A 22534-nucleotide genomic window follows, 5' to 3' on the forward strand; every position below is an offset into this window, starting at 1 on the left:
AACCTGACTCGCTGCTCTTGGAGCCTTTTCAGACAAAAAAGGATGAAGCTTTTTCTGAGAAGTGCTTCCAAAACCTTAAACCCTAAGAGCAAACTGGCGACGACGATTCTTCCTTTCCATCTAATTCTCGTTAAACCCTTCTCTCAGTCCACCACCATTCCCAGAAAACAGGATCGAGTTCGTGACCATGGCTACGACAACTACATGGAAGTCGAGAAGAAAATCCGTAAAGTCATCAAATTTCACAGCTTGATTCTCTCTCAACCCAACAACACAATCGCAATCTCTCTTCTAGACACGCTCGCTCGTCGTCTAGGTCTCGGCTTCAAGCAACACGAACCAGGTGCTTTCCTCCTCAAATTCCCACACGTATTCGAGATTTACGAGCACCCAGTTCAAAGAATCCTCTACTGTCGATTAACCCGTAAAGCTTTGGATCAAATCCGTCACGAGCACGAAGCTGTTCTCGCCCAAATACCCGATGTCGTGACCCGGTTGCGGAAACTCGTTATGATGTCGAATACGGGTCGGATCCGTCTTGAACATGTCAGGATTGCTCGGACTGAGTTTGGACTCCCTGAAGATTTCGAGTACTCTGTGATTCTGAAACATCCACAGTTCTTTAGGCTCATTGATGCTGAAGAGACTCGAGATAAGTACATTGAGATTGTGGAAAAGGATCCTAATTTATCGATTTGTGCAATAGAGAGAGTTAGAGAGATTGAGTATAGATCAAAGGGAATTGATGCAGAGGATGTTCGATTCTCATTCGTTGTGAATTTTCCTCCTGGATTTAAGATTGGAAAGTATTTTCGAATTGCTGTTTGGAAATGGCAGAGGCTTCCTTATTGGTCACCCTATGAGGATATTTCGGGTTACGATTTGAGATCGATGGAAGCCCAGAATAGATTAGAGAAGAGAGCTGTTGCTTGTATCCATGAATTGCTTTCGTTGACTGTGGAGAAGAAGATCACTCTTGAGAGAATTGCTCATTTTAGGAATGTTATGAATTTGCCTAAGAAATTGAAAGAGTTTCTTCTGCAACATCAGGGGATATTTTACATATCGACTCGTGGGAATTACGGGAAGCTTCATACGGTGTTTCTTAGAGAGGCGTATAAGAGAGGGGAATTGGTTGTACCAAATGATGTGTATTTAGCTAGGAGGAGATTAGCTGAGCTTGTGTTGATGAGTCCTAGAAAGGCTAAGGTTGATGCAGAGTTGGTTAGCTATAGAAATGGATTGGATGATGAAGATGATGTCGAATGAACATACGATTTTCTTGACTGTTGTTCCATCTACACTCTTGTTCTCTGGGCATTACTGTAAGATCTCTATGTCTCAATAGCTTTCCTCTAATTTGTTAATAGCCAAATGAAGATGCTTTTGAGCTTTGAAATTTATCGTTTTCCTCTGTAATGGCAGATTTGTATCCAGAAAGCTAAAAGTGGATGATGATGATGATGAGGAAGATTGTGAAAAGGTGCTTCTTCACTTGGATGGCTTAATGATTGTGAAGCTCACTCATTGTTCTGTGACAGTTTGAACCGAAGAAAGATGCCAACAAGATTGCTTACTTCAGCTGCAAGATATGCTTTGGCTCTCCTCTTTCTCATCAGCAATATTCCTTAACCCGATTCTTGATTTTCGCAGATACTAAGAAACAACCTGGAATATTTTTTCCTCAAGTCCCCTATGGTTTAAGCCAAGAATCCCTATTACCTGTCTACTCATTGCAAACCAAATAAAAAAGGTTTCTTTGCTTGTGCAAAAACCCATATGCATCAACAAAAAGACATTTCATTTTTTGTAATAAATATCTTTCAACTCGTAAATGTCTTGGCCTCTGTCGTTTTCCAATTTCATCATCACCATCACGTGATTGGCCAATACAAATAAATTTCTCTTAAATTTATTATTTTGCCACAAGCCGTGAAAAGATGGAGAAAATGAATGTTCGTTTTATGATTTTGTTGATTGTGATGTCTCTGGTTCTGGGTTTCTCGTCGGCTGTTGATTTCAGATGGAGGAAAACTGCAGGATTCTCAGATAGATTCACCAGAGCTGTCTCTTCAGTCGTGTTCCCAGTTCATGGGAACGTTTATCCTCTTGGGTATATATATATATTTCCAAACTCAACTTCACAAAATTATTGCTCTCATTTCTAAAATTCTCTAAAACAATTTCTTATTGGTTGAAACAGGTATTATAATGTTACCATCAACATAGGACAACCACCAAGACCTTATTATCTCGATCTTGATACTGGTAGTGATCTCACTTGGCTCCAATGTGATGCTCCTTGTGTTCGTTGCTTGGAGGTAAAATAATAATTTTCATCTTCAGTTCTCTTTTTATCCGGATCCATTGTCATAGTTTCATATAGCGAATTCGTGATCTCTTTCTATTTCAGGCGCCTCATCCACTCTATCAGCCTAGTAGCGATCTAATTCCCTGCAATGATCCACTGTGTAAGGCTTTGCATCTGAATAGTAATCAGAGATGTGAGACTCCAGAGCAATGTGACTATGAGGTTGAGTATGCTGATGGAGGATCTTCTCTCGGTGTTCTTGTTAGAGATGTCTTCTCTATGAACTATACAAAGGGTCTCCGGCTCACTCCCCGTCTTGCTCTAGGGTATATATCTATTTCTACAACCTTGGACCGACAATGTTCAGTTTGATTTAAGCATTTGTAGTTCCTAGCAAATCCTCAATGGAGTTTTCTGTGCAACAGATGCGGATACGATCAAATCCCAGGGGCATCGAGTCATCATCCACTAGATGGAGTACTGGGACTTGGTAGGGGGAAAGTAAGCATTCTGTCACAGCTTCATAGCCAAGGTTATGTCAAGAATGTTATCGGTCATTGCCTAAGCAGTTTAGGTGGAGGAATTCTCTTTTTTGGCGATGATCTTTATGATTCTTCAAGAGTCTCTTGGACACCAATGTCGCGTGAATACTCGTAATTAGATAGCTCTTCTCTTATTTTTATCTTTTACCCGATCACTTCTTTCTCTCTTTTTGCTATAATCTTGAAACTTTCTTTCTCAGAAAACACTACTCTCCTGCAATGGGAGGGGAACTTCTATTCGGGGGAAGAACAACGGGATTGAAGAATCTATTAACAGTCTTTGACAGTGGAAGCTCTTACACATACTTCAATTCCAAGGCGTACCAAGCTGTAACATATTTGGTAAGGAACTTGCTGTAACCTTGGAGGATAAATAGAGAAGAGACCAGTTTTTCATAAAGTCTTTTTGTTCTGCTTGTAGCTAAAGAGAGAACTAAGCGGAAAACCGTTGAAAGAAGCACGGGATGATCACACGCTGCCTCTATGCTGGCAAGGACGTAGACCATTCATGAGCATTGAAGAAGTCAAGAAGTATTTCAAGCCTTTAGCTCTTAGCTTCAAAACAGGCTGGAGATCAAAAACTCTGTTTGAGATACCCCCAGAAGCTTATCTAATAATTTCTGTAAGCATCGATTACTCTATCCTGTTTTCTATCCGTTCCACGATTTTGTTTTTTCACAGAGTGCTAAAAGGCGATTCATATAAATGTTGCAGATGAAGGGGAATGTATGTTTGGGAATCTTGAATGGCACAGAAATAGGTCTCCAGAACCTAAACCTCATCGGCGGTACAGTCTTTATTACATCCATTGGCAATTTCCGGATCTTGGTTTCGAGATAGTATTAAATCTTGTTTCTCTCTTTTATTTAACAGATATATCGATGCAAGATCAGATGATAATCTACGATAACGAGAAACAATCAATCGGATGGATGCCAGCGGATTGCGATGAACTTGCTTCACTAAAAGCTTCTCAAGTATATGAATACTGAGAAATGCTATATAGTAGTTGGGACAAGAGCTGATAGTTGTAATTAGATATTTGTATGTACTGGTTGGATCAAATCCTATGATTATTGAATTACATGATACTTATATTACATAATGACTTTTTTAACTTTTAAGTAGAAATTTAGTTTTGACTGTTGTTAAGTGCCTTCTTACTCGAAAAATCACAACTTTACCACAAATATCTCCGTTGCCGGCGAATTCACTTGCTCACTCTCTCAACTCCGAAAGAAGACCCAAGTTTCTCTCTTTCTCTCTTCCATGGCTTTCTCATACTCCTTAACTTCACCATCACCAAATTCGACTCTCTCCTATTCCAATACCCATCAATTTCTCAACCCGTCTTCTTCGTTTCCCGTCTCGTTATCAGTCTCATCTCCGAAGAATACCCGCCATCTTCGTCTCCTCATCACCTCTGCTTTGAATCCACAGACGGGACAGCCGACGAAGAAGGCCTCTACTGGTAGTGATAATAGTAGTAGTAGTAGTAGTACGAACAAGAAACGTAAGAAAAAGGGGAAAACTGCGAAACCTGTGGAGAATTGGGAATTGAGAGATGCAGAAGACGCTTTTGAGGAAGATGATGATGCCGATTATTCTTCTTCTTCGAGGTCTCTTGCAACATTTAACTCTCCTCCTACCATACCCAAACCACCTGCTGGCTTTGTGATTGATGAAACTGGTAGGGTTCTTATGGCCTCTAAGAAGCGTATCGCCACTGTGGTGAGTCAAAAAGTTTCATTTTTTTTTTAAGGACCTTAATAAGTTTTGGTGTTTGGGAAAAAGAGAATCTAAAAAGTTTTGTGTTGTGAGACAGATTGATCCAACAAACAATAGCCCTTTGGATTGTGTGATAAGAAGAGTATTTACAAGTAGTAAAGGAGAGGATTGTATGCTTCTTTGCCCTGTGGATACGTGAGTACTGTTTTTCTTCTTCTCTTATCCTTTCAGCTACTTCTTCTTCTTTTCTGTTTGATTGATTCATTTCTTGCTTCAGGCCAGTTCAGATTTTGAAGAGCACAAATATTGATGGATGGTCAGCTGTAAGTTTTCTCCTTTATGAATCTTTTTTTCACGTGTTTCTTCAAGACTGCACATCTCCTGGTGTAGAGAGACCTTCTGGATGCATGAACACTATGCTTTTGAGAACTCGAATATTAATTTAACTGTAGAATAGTCATTTTCTAGATGAAAATTGCTTCGGTCAGGACCTTTCTTATGCTTATCTAGGTTGGTTCTTCCTTTTAGGTCAGTGATGAAGAGGTTGAATCTCTTCTTCCTGCTGCTGCTTATGCTCTTGCAAAGATCCATATGCATCTAGTACACAGCGGGTATGACTGTACCCTGTTTCAAGCATGACATCATTTAACATCCTATGTCTCTTCTTTGTGTCTGATATGGGTTATCACTGTAAATCAGGTTCTGTTACACTGCAAGGGGAGGCTTTTGCTACACTGAAGATAATGTCTTTGATTTTCGCACAGGCAACACCCTTTTTCTTCTGATATTTACGCATGACGAAAATACTTCTGATTAATATTTTGTGGTGTCTGCTCTATATGAGCACATTAAATGATTTTGGCTTCATTATACGGTGGATATAGGATATCACGAATTCATGATTTTTATATTTATGTATCAGATATCAATATCATGGTCATGTGAACTTGCATCTTAGTAATTGTATGTGGTTATCTGCATTCTTCCTCATGTTTAGTCCCCTCAATCTGCTTCATTCTAACTGTGAGGTGTTTTTACCTGTCTGCTCATATACTTATTGTTTAAAGTTCTGCGTCCTACCTTTTTTATATAATAAATGTTTCAAGCATCAACTAGTTGCAGATGATGGCCAGGATGTTGAAGGCTTGCCAACTGAAGGGGTTGAGATTACGTGTTTCCATCTGGTATACCATTGCTCATTTTGCTTATTAATATGTGTGAGATGCTTTTTACAGTATTTTGAACAGTTTTTGGAGATATCACTATTATAGTGACTTTTAAACACTAAACATGACATTCAATTTCTCAATGTTTCTGAACCAAGTTTGTAGTTAGTGCTCCATTGTGGATCCAAAGGTGACCACTACACTCTGATTGTGAAATGTATAGTTTGAATTTTGTAGAACATGAAACTTTAGAGGTATGATGTGCCCCTTTTTAGTTGTCTAAATATAAATTCTGATTCAGGATGGATCACACTATATGGTCTACACACCTTCAGATCCACTTCTCTTTGTTGCTGCTAAGGTAAGCTTGTTATTTTTAGTTGTTTATTGTGAAAGTTATGCCTAGCTGTAGCAGTTTTCAGATGTTACTTTTATAGAAGAAATATGGAATCTGAGGAACAAATGTAAAAAAAACAGAGTGATAAATGGCAATTTTATCTATGCAGGATCAGAATGGGCTGCTGCAAATCGCTGATGATGTAAGTTGAACCTCTTCTGCAATTTGGTTTTGACCCTTCGTTGGGTTAATAAAAAGGTTTTAAGCAAAAGTTGCACCACCAGACTTTGACAGTCTGTGAATTCAGCGAAGAAGAGACTTGTGCAATTGATCCAACTAGATATGCGATAGGTCTTGGCGGAGATACTAGTCACAATAATGATGTTTAGTAGACAATATAGAGTTAAGGGAAACAAAACTTGGTGATTCTTGGGTGGTTACTTTTGGTGCACTGTTTTTTAGAAGAGAGAAGTGCTTACAATTCTAAATAAGATTTGTGTGTGATGGTCAATATGAAGTAAGCTCACCACTCTAATGCGAATGGGTTGCAGGAGCTCTTAGACGATCCAGCTGTGATCAGCGCCATAGATGAGGAAACCGAATTCAATGCCTTGGTGGTACGTGGAGAATTCAACAAACTTTTAATTTAAGAGGTATTTGATGATAAAATGATGTTGAACGTGGTAAGTAATGTTTGTGCAGGAGGAAGAGGCGGCTCTATTGGAGTCACTGCTTGGGGAAAGAATTTGATGTCTTCATAGGGACTACTTAGCTTTCTTTCTGTATTCCATAATTGCAATGCCTTGTAATTTAAAATTTCTATTATCATTTTGTTTTTATAAAAACTCATTTTGCCTTAGTCTAGTGGCAGATGATAAGTCCACTGATGGACAGGCACCATCACACCAGGGATCGAGTCCCTCTCCTTACAATTTGTAGGGATTAGGCTAATGGGCCGGCCAGTTGTGGCCCAAGGTTGACAAAAAAAAAAAAAAAACTCATTTTGCCTTTCCAAATCTCTTGTGGACAATTACGGAAATAGAAGTCCCTCCAAATGACCATGCACCTTTAGTACTTGTAAACCGAAGGATCCTTCAATTTTCACTAATATACCTTCAATAATGTGTTATGTATGCTCTTGTGGAAGTAGGACCGTAGAAAACCTATCCATTATTTAACAAAGAAAATCAAACAAAGTTTTGGTTTTTCTTTTAAACTTTTTGATGGCTGTCTTCAGTAATCTATGAGCTTGAGGGGAACTCCTGTCCATGGCGCTAGTTGTCCGACCACTCTTTGTTCCTGGTAAATCTCTTCCTTCTTCTCTTCAATACCGTTTTGCGGCTAAAATTTCCATTAGATAACTCTCAGCAGAAAGGGTTTATCTGAATTTTATTTTCGATCTTAAACAATTTGTGTAAAGAAACGCGAAATTTGTTTCTTTGGGATGTTTCACGCCCAATTTTACAAGTAAAGGAGTGATTAGTTTCCATATCATGTTCTCACTGTTTTTCTTTATATTTGAAATTTTTCATGAAATGATAAATGAGGTTTTAATTGCTTTAGGAAGTGCTGGGATTTCTGGGACTAGAGACATATGCAAGAAAAATCAGTCGAGGAAGTATCTTTTGAAACCCAATGGAGCTTCCGTTAATTGCTCATTTAGTACAGAGAAGGAACCTCTCTTACCGTCTATCCAGCAGTTAACCGATGCTCGTCTCATATATAGTGTATCTGCAGCATTGGGTCATAACAAGGTTTTTACTTGCTATATATTTGGTTGTTTCTCTGTCCCTCTCAATCCTTTTTTGCACATTCTTTTAAGCAATCTTTTTGCTCGCAGAAATCACATCCAGAATGCAGCGCAAGAGTTCCTGCCATTGTTAATGCTCTTGAGAAGAATGAGCTCACTCCTAAGGCATGCAACAATCCATCTCTATTGTTTCTATATGCACCTGTAGCTAGGGAAGTTTGGTTAACCGAGATTTACAAATATTAAGGCAAATCTCAAGAGGATGGAGACCAACTTATCTCTCTGAATTGCAATGCTTGTGGAAAGTTACCTTAGCTTGAAATTTTGTAGGATGGATGTACTTTTCTGGAGTTAGTTGAATAGAATTGCACATTTCTTCTCATATGCTATATATTTCAGTCTGCAAACAAGTCGATTCTTTCCGAAAAATGTTCGATATACGTCATAGGTCTGCTTTTATTGTATACACCATTCAGTGTCAAAGCCTCAATTCCCCATTCTTTTTTTTGTTGGTTTGCTTCTTCGATGGTGAAGATCTCTGTCACTTTTTACTGAAAATGTCCTAGGGCCTATCAATGAATTCTCATATGTGAATCTTTTTTCCTCGTGTATTTCAGTTCCGTGGCTCACAGGTTCTTGAACTCGCAAATTTCAAGACTGCAACTATAGAAGACATTGCAAATGTTCACGACAAGGCTTATGTCTTTGGCCTAGAGAAGGTTATTAATTTTCCTCATGTTATATTATTAGCATTTACTCATAACTTCTTATTTCATATGTAACCATTACATTGACACATTATAGCAAAGTAAGTATGATTCCAAAATGAGGATGTATGAGTTTAATTCTGACCATTACAAAGGGATTCTTAGTTTAGGCAATGGATGAGGCTTCAGATTCGGGGCTAATATTCATCGAAGGATCTGGACCAACATATGCCACTTCAACGGTAACTGCTTTGTGCTCATCGGTTAACATCTCCAAAGGAACCATTTTCCTACCTAAATATCTTCCCTCTGTGCCAGACATTCCAAGATTCACTTATCGCAGCAGGAGCCGGAATGGCTTTAGTTGATTCAGTGGTGATGTCTCGTCTCACCATGTTAGTCTGCTTTTACTGCTTCAGTTGCATTATGTTGGAAATAGTTATAGATTTCTTATATGATTATTTGTTTCAGATCGCAGCATCCAGAAACAGCCCAGATCCACCCACTGGTTTTGCATTGATTAGACCTCCTGGACACCACGCCGTGCCAAAAGGTCCAATGGGGTTCTGTGTTTTTGGTAATGTGGCAATCGCAGCTCGTCACGCCCAATACACACATGGTCTGAAGCGCGTCTTCATAATTGACTTCGATGTTCACCACGGGAATGGCACAAATGATGCATTTTCTGAGGACCCTGATATATTCTTTTTGTCAACTCATCAGGTAAGCCTTAACATTTTTGTATGACATGTTTCTAGTTAGTTCATTGACAATTAGCCATAGCTTGTATTTCACAATCATTGATTAAATAACACATGAATGTTCAACTAAAACCTCAAGATGAATGATTGAATACCACAGAGTTAGATTTCAGAAATCAACACAAGTCATTTATATAATGAAAAATGCAGGATGGAAGCTACCCTGGGACAGGGAAAATCAGTGACATAGGTAAAGGAAAAGGTGAAGGTACCACTCTAAATTTACCTTTACCTGGAGGTTCTGGTGATATTGCAATGGGAACTGTTTTTGAAGAAATCATTGTTCCATGTGCTCAACGGTTTAAGCCAGACCTTATTCTTGTTTCTGCTGGGTGAGTGAGCGTAAAACGTTTTTCATTTATGTTTGAACTGTATCATCATATTCTTACAAACAATTCCACCTTCATTGCTTTTATCTGCTTAAGGTATGATGCTCATGTCCTGGATCCACTAGCAAATCTACAATTCACGACTGGAACATACTACTCATTGGCAAGAGATATTAAACAGTTAGCGAAAGAAGTATGCGGAGGGCGGTGTGTGTTTTTCTTGGAAGGAGGATACAATCTTGAATCGCTTTCATCATCTGTGGCAGACTCGTTTCGAGCATTGCTCGGGGAAGAAAGCTTGGCATCAGAGTTTGATAACCCAGCTTACTTGTATGATGAACCAATGCGAAAGGTGCGAGATGCAATTGACAGAGCCAAAAGCATTCATTGCTTATAAGGAGGATTTGCTTGAGAGGTTCTGCATTTTAGTCTTAAACTGTCTACTTATGTTTTTTTTTGTAAAGCTGTTGGGATTAAAACCAAAAAAAAAGGGTTGGTGTTATATATAAATTTTCAAAAGTGAAATATTTACATTTCGTAGAAGAACAAAAAAAAATACTAAATTCAGTGTATTTTTTTTATTATATGCATGTAAACATTATTATGAGTAAATCAATATACATTTATACGAATAATTTTTAGTATATACTACTAAAACATTTTTTATCTTTAGATACTTGGTTATATCAAATATTACTGTAGTTAATTTACAACTACTGCTCATAAATTAAAAAAATGGACTATAGAACAAGGCGATCATACTAGTAAAAACTAGTAGACCATTTCTCATCGTATATCAAACCTATATTAATGTAAAAATATCATTGTAAATATTGTTGATTAGAATAAATTAAGTTGTATATATGCACAAAAATGATTATGTTTTTTTTTTTTCTCATCGTTGGTGTTTCTAGTGAACCTATCAAATGAGTCCAAAACGGATGACCGTCACACCATAATGTCCCTGTTAATTAATAACATAAAACAAAAACTTTCCACGTACTTATTCTTGTATCATTATTAAAAAGAAACGAAAATATCTCATCACGCCGACCAACTCCATTTAAAAATAAATAGAAGAATAAAGATCGTGGGAAGAAGTAGAAGAAGAACCCTCTCGTTACGTTATCTATCAACAACATTCAACGGTCTTCATGCAAATCGAAAAATCGCATTTGATAGCCATCTTACAAACCATTCCGACGACACGTGCATAGCCATCACCATTCTTCACACGCCACGTGTTTCTCAATCCACCGCCGTGATCCGCCCCACCACGCCACGTTTCGTGATACATCTTCTTGTCTCTTACTTACGTCCCCACATCGTACTTACTTATAAAAAACATGAGAGATTATTTCTAAAAGATTCATTACTTATTTTAGAAAATCCACTCTTTTCTTCTTATATATAGAATCAATCATAGACTGTGAGAGATATTCATCAACACTTTTTGTTTTGTTTCCAAGCTATAAAGTCTGAGAGATATGGAAGTAAGCAAGAGAATGGACATGTTAGAGAGGAGGTCTTCGATCGAGACAGAGCCCATGACGTTGCATCTCGATCAATTAGAAAATGCTCGAGAAGAAGCAATTTATGTGATGAAGACGAAGACAATGGAGGAAGCTATGGATATTTTCACAAAGGTATATTAATTATTTTCTTGATTAATTCTTGGGGTTTCTTGAATTTCTCTTTTTTTTCTTTGTAACGTTAATTAAAGGATGATGTGATGAAAAAAAAAAAAAAAAGCAGGAGACGCATGAGAGTTTAAGAGCTAGTGAAGAAAGAGGAGGACGATGCATTAATCTGAAGGATGAGGATGATGATGATGAAGACGAAAGGATGATGTTTATGAGTCCTCATGGTTGGGACATTGCTACAGCTCCGTTCTAATTTAGTAATTTGTAAACTCTTTTTTGTCTCTTTGATGTTCAGTTTTCCTATGGTAGTCCTTGGATCTTTTTGTAAATATCTGAATACTTGGATATTTAGATGTTGTATAAGCCTTATATATTTTACATAATGGTCTATTAAAGAAGGAAAAACCATTATGAAGCACAATCTGAAAGATTTTAGAACGTCATATCATCTTAAGAACATAGATATGAAGGTGCATGTGACTAAAATATATAGTAAATTTAATAATCGAAGTCAATTTTTTGTTTTCATGGACTGGCTTTATGGTATCGAAGTCTTGAATACATGTTCTTTCACCTGAACCAAAATCAATCCGATCCAAAAAACACTGGTAGCGAGACATGCTAAATAAAATTGTTGTCTTTTGTTGTGATTGAAAATTTGGAATGTGAGAAGTTTAAGCTACATATACACGAAAACGTTTTTTTTTTTTTTTTTGTCTTCTATGAAACAGCTAGATGAGTTTAAACTTTTTTTTTTTGATAAACCCTATCGGCTATCCGGTCGGCTCCGGTAGGAACGCACCGTGGTGCTACATAGTGGACTGGTCTTCTATGAAACAGCTAGATGAGTTTAAACTTAAATGGAAATACTAAAACAGTCTTCATATGTTTTCAAAAAAAACAGTCTTGAAACAGGAAAACGACAAACATTATTCTTACATCACTGAAATCGGTTATACGAAAGAAGAAGTTTTGATACAACCACATTAACTTAACACCAATTTCAAGCTATGCGTGAACAACAAAAAGTCAAAAACTCATGTACGTAGTTTTCTTATTATTTATTAACTACCAAATATATTTTAATATTGATGGCTGAAATTTCTAAAAAAATTAAGATTAGGAATTACAATCATAAGGATTAGCTCTTTGACAAATGCAGTCATGTTGGTCCTTTGGTGATTTGGGTTCCTCTTTTAAGTTTTTACATGTGCACTGAAGAAAACGTTGTTGATACTTTGATTCCATTTCTTTGAAGCATTTCTTCTTCCCGTGAAAATCACATTTTTTCCAGGGAATGTGACGAGATTCCAACAGTCTTGGGGAGGTGCTCCAGCTTCTACCTCTAATTTTTATCAACAAAAACAAATTGTTAGGTTATAGATATAAGAAATTAGTAATACTATAGTTCTAAATTACGTCATGTTCTAGAGCTGTTTTTTTTTTTTTTTTTTTTTGATAGCAAACAATCAATAAAAAAGGAAATTATATACTACCTTGAACATGGTTTAGGGCATTTCCAACCCTACTCTATTTTAGAGTAAAAATGCAAAATTCTTCTCCAACCCTACTCTATAATTGGGATTGACTCTAAAATAGAGATTTCTGCAGATTGACTCTATATATGGAGTAACTCTATTTTCAACTCTATTTTTGAGTTCAACTTTTTTTATTTATACTTTAGTCCCTCAAATTTAAACCTTTTTATTTAATACATATAATCATTTTATAAACAACAATTACAACACATAACTTTATAAACTTAACAAGCAAACAAGTACTAAATTTAAAATAATTTTATAAACTTAACAAGCAAACAAGTACTAAATTTAAATTTATATGCTTTAATTGATCATATGTGGGAAAAATATTCTAATGGTGTTATTTAAAATAAAATTTGTAATGTTATATCTATATATAACAATATTTGAGAAGTGTTTTTGCTGATGTGTCGGACTCTCGGCTCTTGTTGAGTCCTTGATTTTACGTAATTACTTAAATACCTTCTATTAAATCAAGTCGAATATCAACTAATGTTCAATTACATAAATAACCCTAATAAGTGAATATTTGATATAATTTACATTTTATAAAATTAATAAAATTCGTAAACACGAAAAAATAAGAAAACCTAAAAAAAAATGGATCGATTGTAACATTTTTTAAAATTAATAATATTCGTAAACACGAAAAAATAAGAAAACCTAAAAAAAAATGGATCGATTGTAATTTACGTACCAATTTAGAAGATGTTCATCGTACCTCATCATCATGTTCTTCGTCGCATGTAAACTTTTTAATATACATACCAGACTTGAAAACCTAAAATATAGCATATAACCAGAGAGAATCGACAATTTAGTGATAGAACATCATCTTTTGATCGAATCTGACATGATGGAAAGACGACTCTTAATTAATATCTTGTCCATGCCAAGTCTTCAAACCATCATATTGAATTATTGATGCTATCCTGCACCATAGAGTTCAAGCTAATAAAAGAGGGTGTTCTTTAAAATTACCTTGAATTATCTGATTGGATCATGCACGAATAATGAATATAGACTCGATGAAAGTGTATTAACCTCCATTGATCGTAATGAAAAACGTGGGATTTCGTAGAAGGAGACGGAAAATGGTCGTGTGTCTTCCTTTTTTTTTCTTTTTTTTTCGTTTTGTTTTCCGTTTTTTTTTTGTTTTTTTCTTTCTTTCCCAACCAATCGTTTGTGATAATTATGAGTTAAAAATTAAATTTTCCTTTTTTGATAAGTAGATATTGGCAAAAAATATCAAAACAATCCTACGTATATTCTTTAAATCTGATTCATATCTCTAATAAAATTTTATTTTTTAAATATTTTATGTCGATAATGACGGAAAATCTAAACAAATGTAAGATATAGTAGTAAATCTAAATCGTTATGTTATTATTCCATCTTTATCTTAAAATAAAATGAAACGTTACTTAAAATTAATATGTATAATATTGAATAAGACAATTTTAAATTATTAATTTTTATGATATAGATTCGCTTCTTAAAAAATATATAAATCTTCCTTTTTTTTGTTGTAGATATTACACCGCCTCTTAATTTTATATAAATACCTGGATTGGTAGTCACCTTTAGATCACAACTAACCCCTGTTTTTTTTTCTTCTGTAATTTATTTATGGCTCGATTTTTATAAAAATATTAATGTTGTTTACATTACGTATGATTGCAGGATGAATTTGCATACACAAGTAGGTTTGTAGAGAGAAAAACGTGAAATATTACGGCTCACAATCGGTCTGATTTCAAAGTAGACCACTCAGGTACGGTGGCACCGGCGATGATGGTTTGCGGTCGGATTCATTACTTGGATGGACCGCCCCAAAAAACGTGACCAACATCAACGGTAACGGATGGACCGCCCCAGAAAACGTGACCAGCATCAACGGTAACGTTAATGGCACTCTTTGTCTTCTTTAAGATTAGTGTATGATTAGGGTTTATGTGTGAATTGAAAGTTTTTGTTTTTTTAATGTGGCGTTTGTAGCTTGGATGTAGCGGTTAGGGTTGCAAAACGGTGGTGGAAGTGAATCGTATCCCGAACGACCAATTGTATATATATTACTTAAGAACGGTGTCTGCGGGTACGGGTCGAGACCCACAAAACTCGAGTTGGTAATCAACCCTCTCTTTCTCTCTGGCTTTGATAAAGTGTTTGTCTTTCTTTTTTTCTTCTTCCTATGTGTTTTTATTTTATTTTGATGGAGTATTTTTGTTAATAGGTGAAAAGTAGTTTATTAGATATCGCTGAAACAGAATCTATGATTTCATTTGTTCGGAAGCTCTCACTGATGTTTTTTTTTCTCTGCTTTAGAACGTCTAAAAAGCAATCGTTTTGGAATTGGTTTCACTTTGGTGATTTGAGGAGTGTTTGAGTAAGAAGATTGATTCTTAATATTATGTTTTTCCATGGCAATAGGTATATGCCAATGATGGAGCTTGGTGTGTCGAGTAACATGTTTGATATCAAGAAGAACGCTTTGAAGAAGCTGTCTAAGCAACAGGTGAAAAGTTGCATTTCAATACTCTCTTCGTCTTTCGTTTCATTCTCATGCGTTCAATCTCTTTCGTTTTAACTCACAAACTAAGTCTTTCTATGTTCAGAGTGCTTATCGAATCAAGCTTTTATCGTCGTACAAGGAAATGGTGAGTGTGACAATGCTAAATCTTGTAAATTTGGGAAATTTATTCTCTTGTAATTTGGAATCTATAAAGAAAACTTTAGAAAAATGCAGGTAGCCGTTGTTGTTGAGATGGTAAATGCAAGCAGATCTCTGAGATGTTATACCAAGCTAGGTACCGAGTCACTTGTATAGTTCTCTTGCTCTAAGGAAGATTCAAGTGATGCTGGAGTTTGTGGTGGCATCCCTGTATTTAATTTTTGGAATGTCTCTACATTTGGTAAGACCCAAAAACAAAAGTTCAATAGTTGATTCTCATGTGTGGTCTCTAAGGTTTGGTACTTGCCATATTGATATGATCACAAAGAAGATGGCTGAGGAGTTTGTGGAGATGTTCATACGCGAAGTAATGATAAAGGTACTGTCTATTCCTAAGTCCTGCATATATCTTGGACTCTAGATCAACTTTTGATCATTTTCTGAAAATTAACAGGGATTGCTCATAATGGAACTTATCTCTTTAAGCACTGAAGTTCCTCAACCCATCAACAACAGTTGGTCAGATGAGCTTTACCATGGGGAATTTATCACATCTCACCAAATGTTCTTTCTATTCCATGGAAGTAGCTGAGCCAGTTCTCCCTAGAGTGAAAGAAAATAATTTCGGTATTTCTTCTATATCACATACCAACCAGCCAACCGTAGAAATTTTGCAGGTAGGTGAGTTTTGATTCAGCACAAGTAAAATAGTCCGTTAACATTGTATCGTAAAACTTCAAATAGTTTTTGTTTGGAAGCTCTCATTGATGTTTTTAGTTTCACTTTTTAGGTCTTGTATGTCAATTCTCATAATATAAGCTGCAAAGTTTCTATAGATAATGGTACAGCACGTGTGTCAGGTACTCATTGATGCACTTTGGTTTTAACTTTCATCAACAATACTATAATTAGTGTATAAAATTCTCACTTTGATTACTTTCTTTGAGATAGCATTTTATGGACCAGGAACATGTAAATTTGGTTCTTCTTGCAAGTATCACCATCATATACAGGGAGAAGGAGGAGGATGAGGAGATTCTATTACTCCTATCTCATTAAGTTATTCCATTATTCCCGTTTTGCTTAATATCTCTTCGGTCTCGGTTTTTATCATTTTATTGTTGGTTCATGTCTAGGCTCTTTTTTTTTGGTTTTCTATGTTTAATATAGTTAATTTGAAATTGGCCTTCGTTTTTGCAGATTTGGGCAGAATTTGAAGCGGAGGAAACTGATCGCAACTTTAGCGGCAAAATAGGTTACGTGAGCATGTTTCTAAAATATATATTTTGGTCTTTAACTACTCCAGGTTGGATCCTGGATTGGAGAAGGCGGCCTCTTTGCTGTTGTAAATACTCTTGTCTGCGACAAACTTGAATAAATCAAGTTTCTTAGCTGGACCCGAGAGAGATTTAAAGGTATGTTTCTATTTCCTTCTTTAGATGGAATTTACTCATATACTTGGATTCACTTTCGACATATCTGATATCTGGATTTTCTTTGTTTTTGGTTGTGATTGTTGATGGTATATTGACTAAGAACTAACATTCATATGTGCATGATTAAAAAAAAAAGAAAGAAGATCATGAACTACACTTGGAGAACATTGAAGCTCTTCGAGAAATGCATGGCTAAGATAGAACAGTAATTGTTTGGTACTGTACCAACTAGCGGAAGATGTGGCAGTGAGACAGGACTGCAAGAAGTGCTTGAATCAGGAGGAAGGTAAGGTAATGAAGATGGTTAACATAAGAAGTTTGAGACATTGAGATATTGGCTTGGGCTTCAAGATGAAGAAGAGAGCGATCGTGAGATGGTTTGGTGAAGGAAGACGAGAAGCATGTTTCAAAGCGGATGTTCTTAACCGTCATTGAGATAGAGAGTGGTGGGTAATATTGGACTTCTTATAAAAACAATTTTAAGAAATGTTGGCAAAAGTGTGTCAAAGTGTCCATCTCCCATAGAAAAAATGGTTTGTGTAAAGGTGGAGAACTTGGTTTGTTCCTGGAGGAGACAGTGATGACTTGATATGTTAAGAGTTGATATCGGCGAACCAGAACATAGCTTTCACGATGGTGTAGGTGGAGCACGTTGGTGTACTGTAAAGAGACGAGCACGTTTCGTTGTGTATTATTTGTCAACGATTTTTATCTACCCGTGTAATACGAATGGGAAAGCAAGTACCAACCGACTAATCGACACCAACTAAATTTATATATCTAAAGGTGAAATTTCTATTAACTTATACTATAGAATATCCAAATTCATACGAAATATGTTCTTTCAGTTCAATTCAGTCATAGATTATTATTTTGATTCCTTGATTATCAAGAAACAAATGACTGAATGCGTCTGGTGCTGACAAGTTTATTTTTACATATTTATTTTAATATCCAGTTTATATATTATGGACCTTTGTTGCAACGTAATGATTAGGTTTTTGTTTGTGGATTATTGTTTGATCCATTAAAGTACAGGTTTGATTATTAGTTTAGCTCACTAATCATTATTGTGAACAATAAGGTCGGATTGTTTTATGGTTCTTGAATTAGTTTACATTTTTGACGTAACATTCTCTCTATTTCCAAATTCAAAATGAAAGAATAAGAGTGTTTCTTTGAATTTGAAAAAATGTTATTCATTTTTTCATATTTGAAAGTGCACTTTTTAAAATTATAATGATATTTTGACTTTTACTATTTTGAAAAGCATTCAAAATACACCCTAATTCGTTTTCAGCTTATTGTTTGAAAAACTTAACAACATATATTTTTAATACATATTGTTTGTTTTTAGTATTATAATGAAAAGTAAACCGTATGTGTGCTGAAAGTTGCAGGAATGCGGAGTCGTTTTGTGTTAAGGATCACAAAAATTTATAGTTATTAAGCACATTTTGCACTTTTGCAACGGAGTCTCAGAATCTCAAGTGCAAAATGTGTGATCCTTGCCAGCAAAAAAATACCACATCCTCCAAAACTCTAGACATGTAGGGTTGAACAGAACCTGATTGCATGTACGTGCAGTAGTTCTCCTTAAGACACCTAATCAAACCAAAATAACATATTTAAAACAAACATTTGAAAATTACACAACATATACACAATTACATATTAATATATGTAGGTCAACACCTTGAGAATATTCTAATTTTGCGAATCAAATCACACAGACGATGATATGACCACTACATTTTTCTAACGATAAGCCAAAATTTATAGAAGACGAATTAATTTTTAATGATTAATGACAAAACTACCTCGAAACAAAAGAACACGTCTGGTTTATTATCCTACTTCCTGAAAGAATTTCAAAATTCAATTATAACAGTTTATATTCTTTAAACTAATATTTTTCATAGATAAAGCATAGATAAAACCAAATTCCACACATGGGGAGAGCTTACAGAGGAGCAGGAGGTGATCCCGAGACTCCGTTGCAAAAATGCAAAGAAAACACTCATCAGATTGAATTTATTCCCAAGAAGCCTGTCTTTGATGAATGGACAATTATTTAAGTGTCTCAAGAGAGGAAGAGCGTCAGGTCCAAGAAAGTAGCTTAGCCCAAGAGCAAAACAACTTTTGTCGAGAATAAAGCCTAGAAAAAAACAAATTTCACACCTCGGAAGCGCTCACAGAGGAACATGAGATGATTTCGAGACTCCATTGCAAAAGTGCATAGACAACATTCATCAGATTGAATTTATCCCCACGAAACCAGTTTTTAACGAGTGGTCTATTTTTTAAGTGACTAACCCACATATTAAAAACATGCTTAAACACATCACCTTTGAACCAAACTAAGGCAATGTGGAGAAAAAATCATGACACACAACATCAACCAAAATCCAGTTTTTTATTGCATTTTTTTATGCAACTATCATTATTTTAATAATATATCTATTGTTTAAATATATCATTTTTCTCATTTATGTTTCTATTATATATATTATGATTAAACACTATTAATTGTTCATTACTAATAATGGTATTAAAATCCCTACAACCCGCGCCGGGCGCGGAGACCGCTCCTAGTTATTGTTATATGATGTAATATATTTTATGGGAATTTTGCAAATCTATAATATATGGGGTCAAATTGTAAATTATATAATTAAAAGGTATTAGTATATAAAATAGAAATAGAATATTTCTAAGAATATTCCTTTTTAGAGTAAAAAATAGAGATATACATTGGAGAGAAACTTTCCTCTAAAATAAAGTTACTCTATTTTAGAATAAGATATAGAGTTCTACATTGAAGATGGTCTTAGAATCAAACAGATGAAACAGAAAAAAACCATAAACAAAGTGGTACACCTCATGTTTCAAAAATTGATAGATATTATCTTATTACTTGGAGGAATATAACTAATTTTTGTCCAACTCTGGTGATAAATATTTTCTATTGTTGTCACTTGTCAACAATTATACACTCGTAGTCTCGTAGTATATATACTAACCACACATCAAAATAATTGTTCCGATAAATTTGAGAAGAAAAAACATAAGGATGGAGCCAAGTCAACAAGATCGGCAGAATCGGAGTATATTTTTCTCTCATATAAAAATAATTTTTATGGTTAACTTTTTTTTGAGTCTATTCAAATCACAATTTTAAAGTGGTAAAGTTATTTATCCATAATAATTACGAATTATTAGCTTTATCAAACCGAACCGCGTGATATCGAATCGAAAACCGGGTTGGCTTGGATTGAACCAGCGAGAGATTACGGTTTCTCTGTTGCTCATAATTTGTGTGTAATCGATTCGACGAAACATTTTTTGATGGTTTTGGGAGGAAGAAGAAGAAGAAGAAGGAAGCTGCAACTTCTAGTCTTATTGTTAACAGCGAATTCTTGACAAATCCTTAGAAAATGAATGGCCAGTGTTTATTTGCAGCATCTCCTCCTCGTCTCATCCCTCTTCGCTGCTCTATATCATCGAGTGTTTCTCCATCCGGTAGTTACAGAATCAAATTCTCCGATAATGTCGCCGTTGAGTGTCGGAATCTCTGTTTCTCCGTTAGTACAAGACAAGGAATATCTGTTCCTATCCTCCGTGATTGCTCCTTTCGAATTCCTTCTGGACAATTGTGGATGATTCTTGGTCCCAATGGCTGTGGTAAATCTACCCTTTTGAAGGTCTTTATCCTCTCTCTTCCTTCATTTGTTCTTTTCCTTAAACATTGCATTTTCAGAGCAAAGACTTAAGCTTTTGTTAATGAACTATTATTATTCTTAAGTCATCCTTTAATCTGGTGCAGACTGATAGCTAATCTTGGCATTTATTAGCATGAAACTCAGGGAGAAGTCAAATCTTTGGATGTTGTTTCTATGTGTATCTAAGACTGATGAGAAAGAAATGCCAGTTAAACTGTTTTATCTACATTAACTGCTTGGAACTCTGCAGATTTTAGCCGGTGTAGTGAATCCATCCAGCGGCACTGTCTTTGTGGAGAAGCCGAAGAATTTTGTATTTCAGAATCCTGATCACCAGGTTAAGTTTCTTGCTTTTGCATTGTGAATAATGTGTTTGATTATTTGTTAAAGGATCTTACTTTTTCCCATCTTTGTTTTCTGTATTGTCAGGTGTTCTTTCTGACTTGTATTGTTGTTTTATGGTTGAGTAGGTTTGTGGTTAAGCATCTTTTTCCATATCACAGACAGCCTTAATCCAAAGCTTTAATTTTGTTCGAAAAGAAGACTCATTTTGTTGTCACTTCTGAGGAAGATCAGTTAGTAACATTTGGATTTTCAAGTAAAACCGCTCATTCTGGCCTCATTTGAACGTTCTTGTTCATCGCAGGTAGTGATGCCTACAGTAGAAGCTGATGTGGCATTTGGTCTTGGCAAGTATCATGACATGAATCAGGAAGAAGTCAAGTCTAGGGTGATTAAAGCTTTGGAGGCAGTTGGTATGCGTGATTATATGCAGGTCAGTTTATGTACATTGAACAACCATAAGGTGTTTATGTCTTCTAGTTCCTTTTACCAAAATGTAGATTCTGGTATTGTTTCCAGAGACCGATTCAAACTCTCAGTGGTGGTCAGAAACAAAGAATTGCCATTGCTGGTGCTTTAGCTGAAGCTTGCAAAGTGCTATTGTTGGATGAGCTCACAACTTTCCTAGATGAGTCTGACCAGGTAAGGTTTGATTAAGTCTAACAAAATGCTAATGAAACACGATTATTATTGCAAGAGAACCCTTCTGTAACTAGAATATGATTGTGTTGAGCTACTTTGATCTTGTTGTATATAGTAGACATTGGAAGTGAGTAACTTGCACATTTGAGATAGTATCTAATAATTTGAAATGTATTTGAGAGATATGTTATGGCGTATAAGCTTCTCTTAATCAATGCATATTGTTTTCTCGGGTTTTTTTTTGTTCCGCAGATGGGTGTGATCAAAGCTGTGAAAGATCTGATAAATGCAAAGAAAGGAGATGTGACGGCATTATGGGTGACACATCGGTTAGAGGAGCTCAAGTATGCGGATGGAGCTGTGTATATGGAGAACGGTAGAGTAGTCAGGCATGGTGATGCAGCCGCCATCTCAGATTTCATTAAAGCCAAACAATCATCTTACATTGATCAAATTGGTTCTTAACTTCCTCTGTTACGAATTTTTTTCTTTCTTAATCGAAGAAAAAGTTGAAGCATATATAGAGGCCATGAAAAGTCGAGATTTGCCAAAATTTTCAAACCTCTGTTTTTCCAAAGGGAAAATAAAGAATGTTTGGAGAAAACTCCAGATTGTAATTACGTCCCCAAATATTGATTAGTATAATTATATAATACTAGAAAACATGAAAAAAGTTACAAGAGAAAGTTTTGTGCATGTGTGACTCTATGTTTATGAATAATATACATAAAAAGTCTAAATTTTGTGTTGTGTGCCCCCTATTTTGACTAATACCATTTACTTCGTCAAAGTGAAATACCAGAACAAAACTTGTCTTTAATCATGGTAACGGTAATCGCTAGTAACTTGTATTATTATTACCAAAATGTAATAAATCTTGAGAAAATAGAAGATATTCTAGAACAA

The 22534-nt window shown here is 35.5% G+C and overlaps 7 protein-coding genes across 12 annotated transcripts; 6 read left to right on the plus strand and 1 right to left on the minus strand.

Moving 5' to 3' along the window:
• Nucleotides 1-22: 22 nt before the first annotated feature.
• LOC110226875 (protein ROOT PRIMORDIUM DEFECTIVE 1) lies at nt 23-1846 on the plus strand. The gene is made up of 2 exons (XM_021019725.1): nt 23-1325; nt 1426-1846. Exon 1 carries the CDS (start codon nt 43-45, stop codon nt 1267-1269), a length of 1227 nt encoding a protein of 408 aa, XP_020875384.1. The 5' UTR covers nt 23-42; the 3' UTR covers nt 1270-1325; nt 1426-1846.
• LOC9303247 (aspartic proteinase Asp1) lies at nt 1446-3970 on the plus strand. The gene is made up of 8 exons (XM_002867129.2): nt 1446-2113; nt 2204-2321; nt 2414-2637; nt 2737-2964; nt 3054-3195; nt 3275-3475; nt 3568-3640; nt 3727-3970. The coding sequence occupies exons 1-8, from the start codon at nt 1941-1943 to the stop codon at nt 3843-3845; spliced, it is 1278 nt and encodes a 425-aa protein (XP_002867175.1). The 5' UTR covers nt 1446-1940; the 3' UTR covers nt 3846-3970.
• Nucleotides 3971-3980: 10 nt separating this feature from the next.
• On the plus strand, nt 3981-7081 carry LOC9303248. Of its 5 annotated transcripts, none has more exons than XM_021019726.1 (10): nt 3981-4584; nt 4679-4776; nt 4859-4904; nt 5110-5192; nt 5281-5345; nt 5698-5765; nt 6049-6108; nt 6254-6286; nt 6636-6701; nt 6787-7081. In XM_021019726.1, the coding sequence occupies exons 1-10, from the start codon at nt 4123-4125 to the stop codon at nt 6832-6834; spliced, it is 1029 nt and encodes a 342-aa protein (XP_020875385.1). In that variant the 5' UTR covers nt 3981-4122; the 3' UTR covers nt 6835-7081. The 5 variants fall into 5 exon arrangements, with proteins under 5 accessions (XP_020875385.1, XP_020875386.1, XP_020875387.1 ...); XM_021019727.1 differs by having other exon boundaries at nt 5704-5765; XM_021019728.1 differs by lacking the exon at nt 6254-6286.
• A 140-nt stretch (nt 7082-7221) lies between these two features.
• Nucleotides 7222-10263, plus strand: LOC9303249 (histone deacetylase 14). Of its 2 annotated transcripts, none has more exons than XM_021019724.1 (9): nt 7222-7386; nt 7652-7838; nt 7925-7999; nt 8452-8553; nt 8712-8783; nt 8860-8916; nt 9013-9264; nt 9453-9634; nt 9728-10263. In XM_021019724.1, the coding sequence occupies exons 1-9, from the start codon at nt 7328-7330 to the stop codon at nt 10026-10028; spliced, it is 1287 nt and encodes a 428-aa protein (XP_020875383.1). In that variant the 5' UTR covers nt 7222-7327; the 3' UTR covers nt 10029-10263. The 2 variants fall into 2 exon arrangements, with proteins under 2 accessions (XP_020875383.1, XP_002867177.1); XM_002867131.2 differs by having other exon boundaries at nt 7247-7386; nt 7648-7838.
• Nucleotides 10264-10597: 334 nt separating this feature from the next.
• On the plus strand, nt 10598-11800 carry LOC9303250. Its single transcript, XM_021016494.1, has 2 exons — nt 10598-11277; nt 11387-11800. Exons 1-2 carry the CDS (start codon nt 11119-11121, stop codon nt 11525-11527), a joined length of 300 nt encoding a protein of 99 aa, XP_020872153.1. The 5' UTR covers nt 10598-11118; the 3' UTR covers nt 11528-11800.
• A 577-nt stretch (nt 11801-12377) lies between these two features.
• LOC110226127 (putative defensin-like protein 233) lies at nt 12378-13865 on the minus strand. Its single transcript, XM_021016780.1, is given in 4 exon segments — nt 12378-12561; nt 12564-12619; nt 13797-13806; nt 13860-13865. Coding segments are annotated over 4 exon segments (240 nt in total). The 3' UTR covers nt 12378-12393.
• Nucleotides 13866-20189: 6324 nt separating this feature from the next.
• LOC9303252 (ABC transporter I family member 10, chloroplastic) lies at nt 20190-22314 on the plus strand. Its single transcript, XM_021019779.1, has 5 exons — nt 20190-20626; nt 20895-20981; nt 21291-21419; nt 21506-21628; nt 21881-22314. Exons 1-5 carry the CDS (start codon nt 20360-20362, stop codon nt 22091-22093), a joined length of 819 nt encoding a protein of 272 aa, XP_020875438.1. The 5' UTR covers nt 20190-20359; the 3' UTR covers nt 22094-22314.
• Nucleotides 22315-22534: the final 220 nt, after the last annotated feature.

The sequence above is a fragment of the Arabidopsis lyrata genome (genome assembly GCF_000004255.2).
Source record: "Arabidopsis lyrata subsp. lyrata unplaced genomic scaffold ARALYscaffold_7, whole genome shotgun sequence".
In the NCBI taxonomy this organism is placed as follows: domain Eukaryota; kingdom Viridiplantae; phylum Streptophyta; class Magnoliopsida; order Brassicales; family Brassicaceae; genus Arabidopsis; species Arabidopsis lyrata.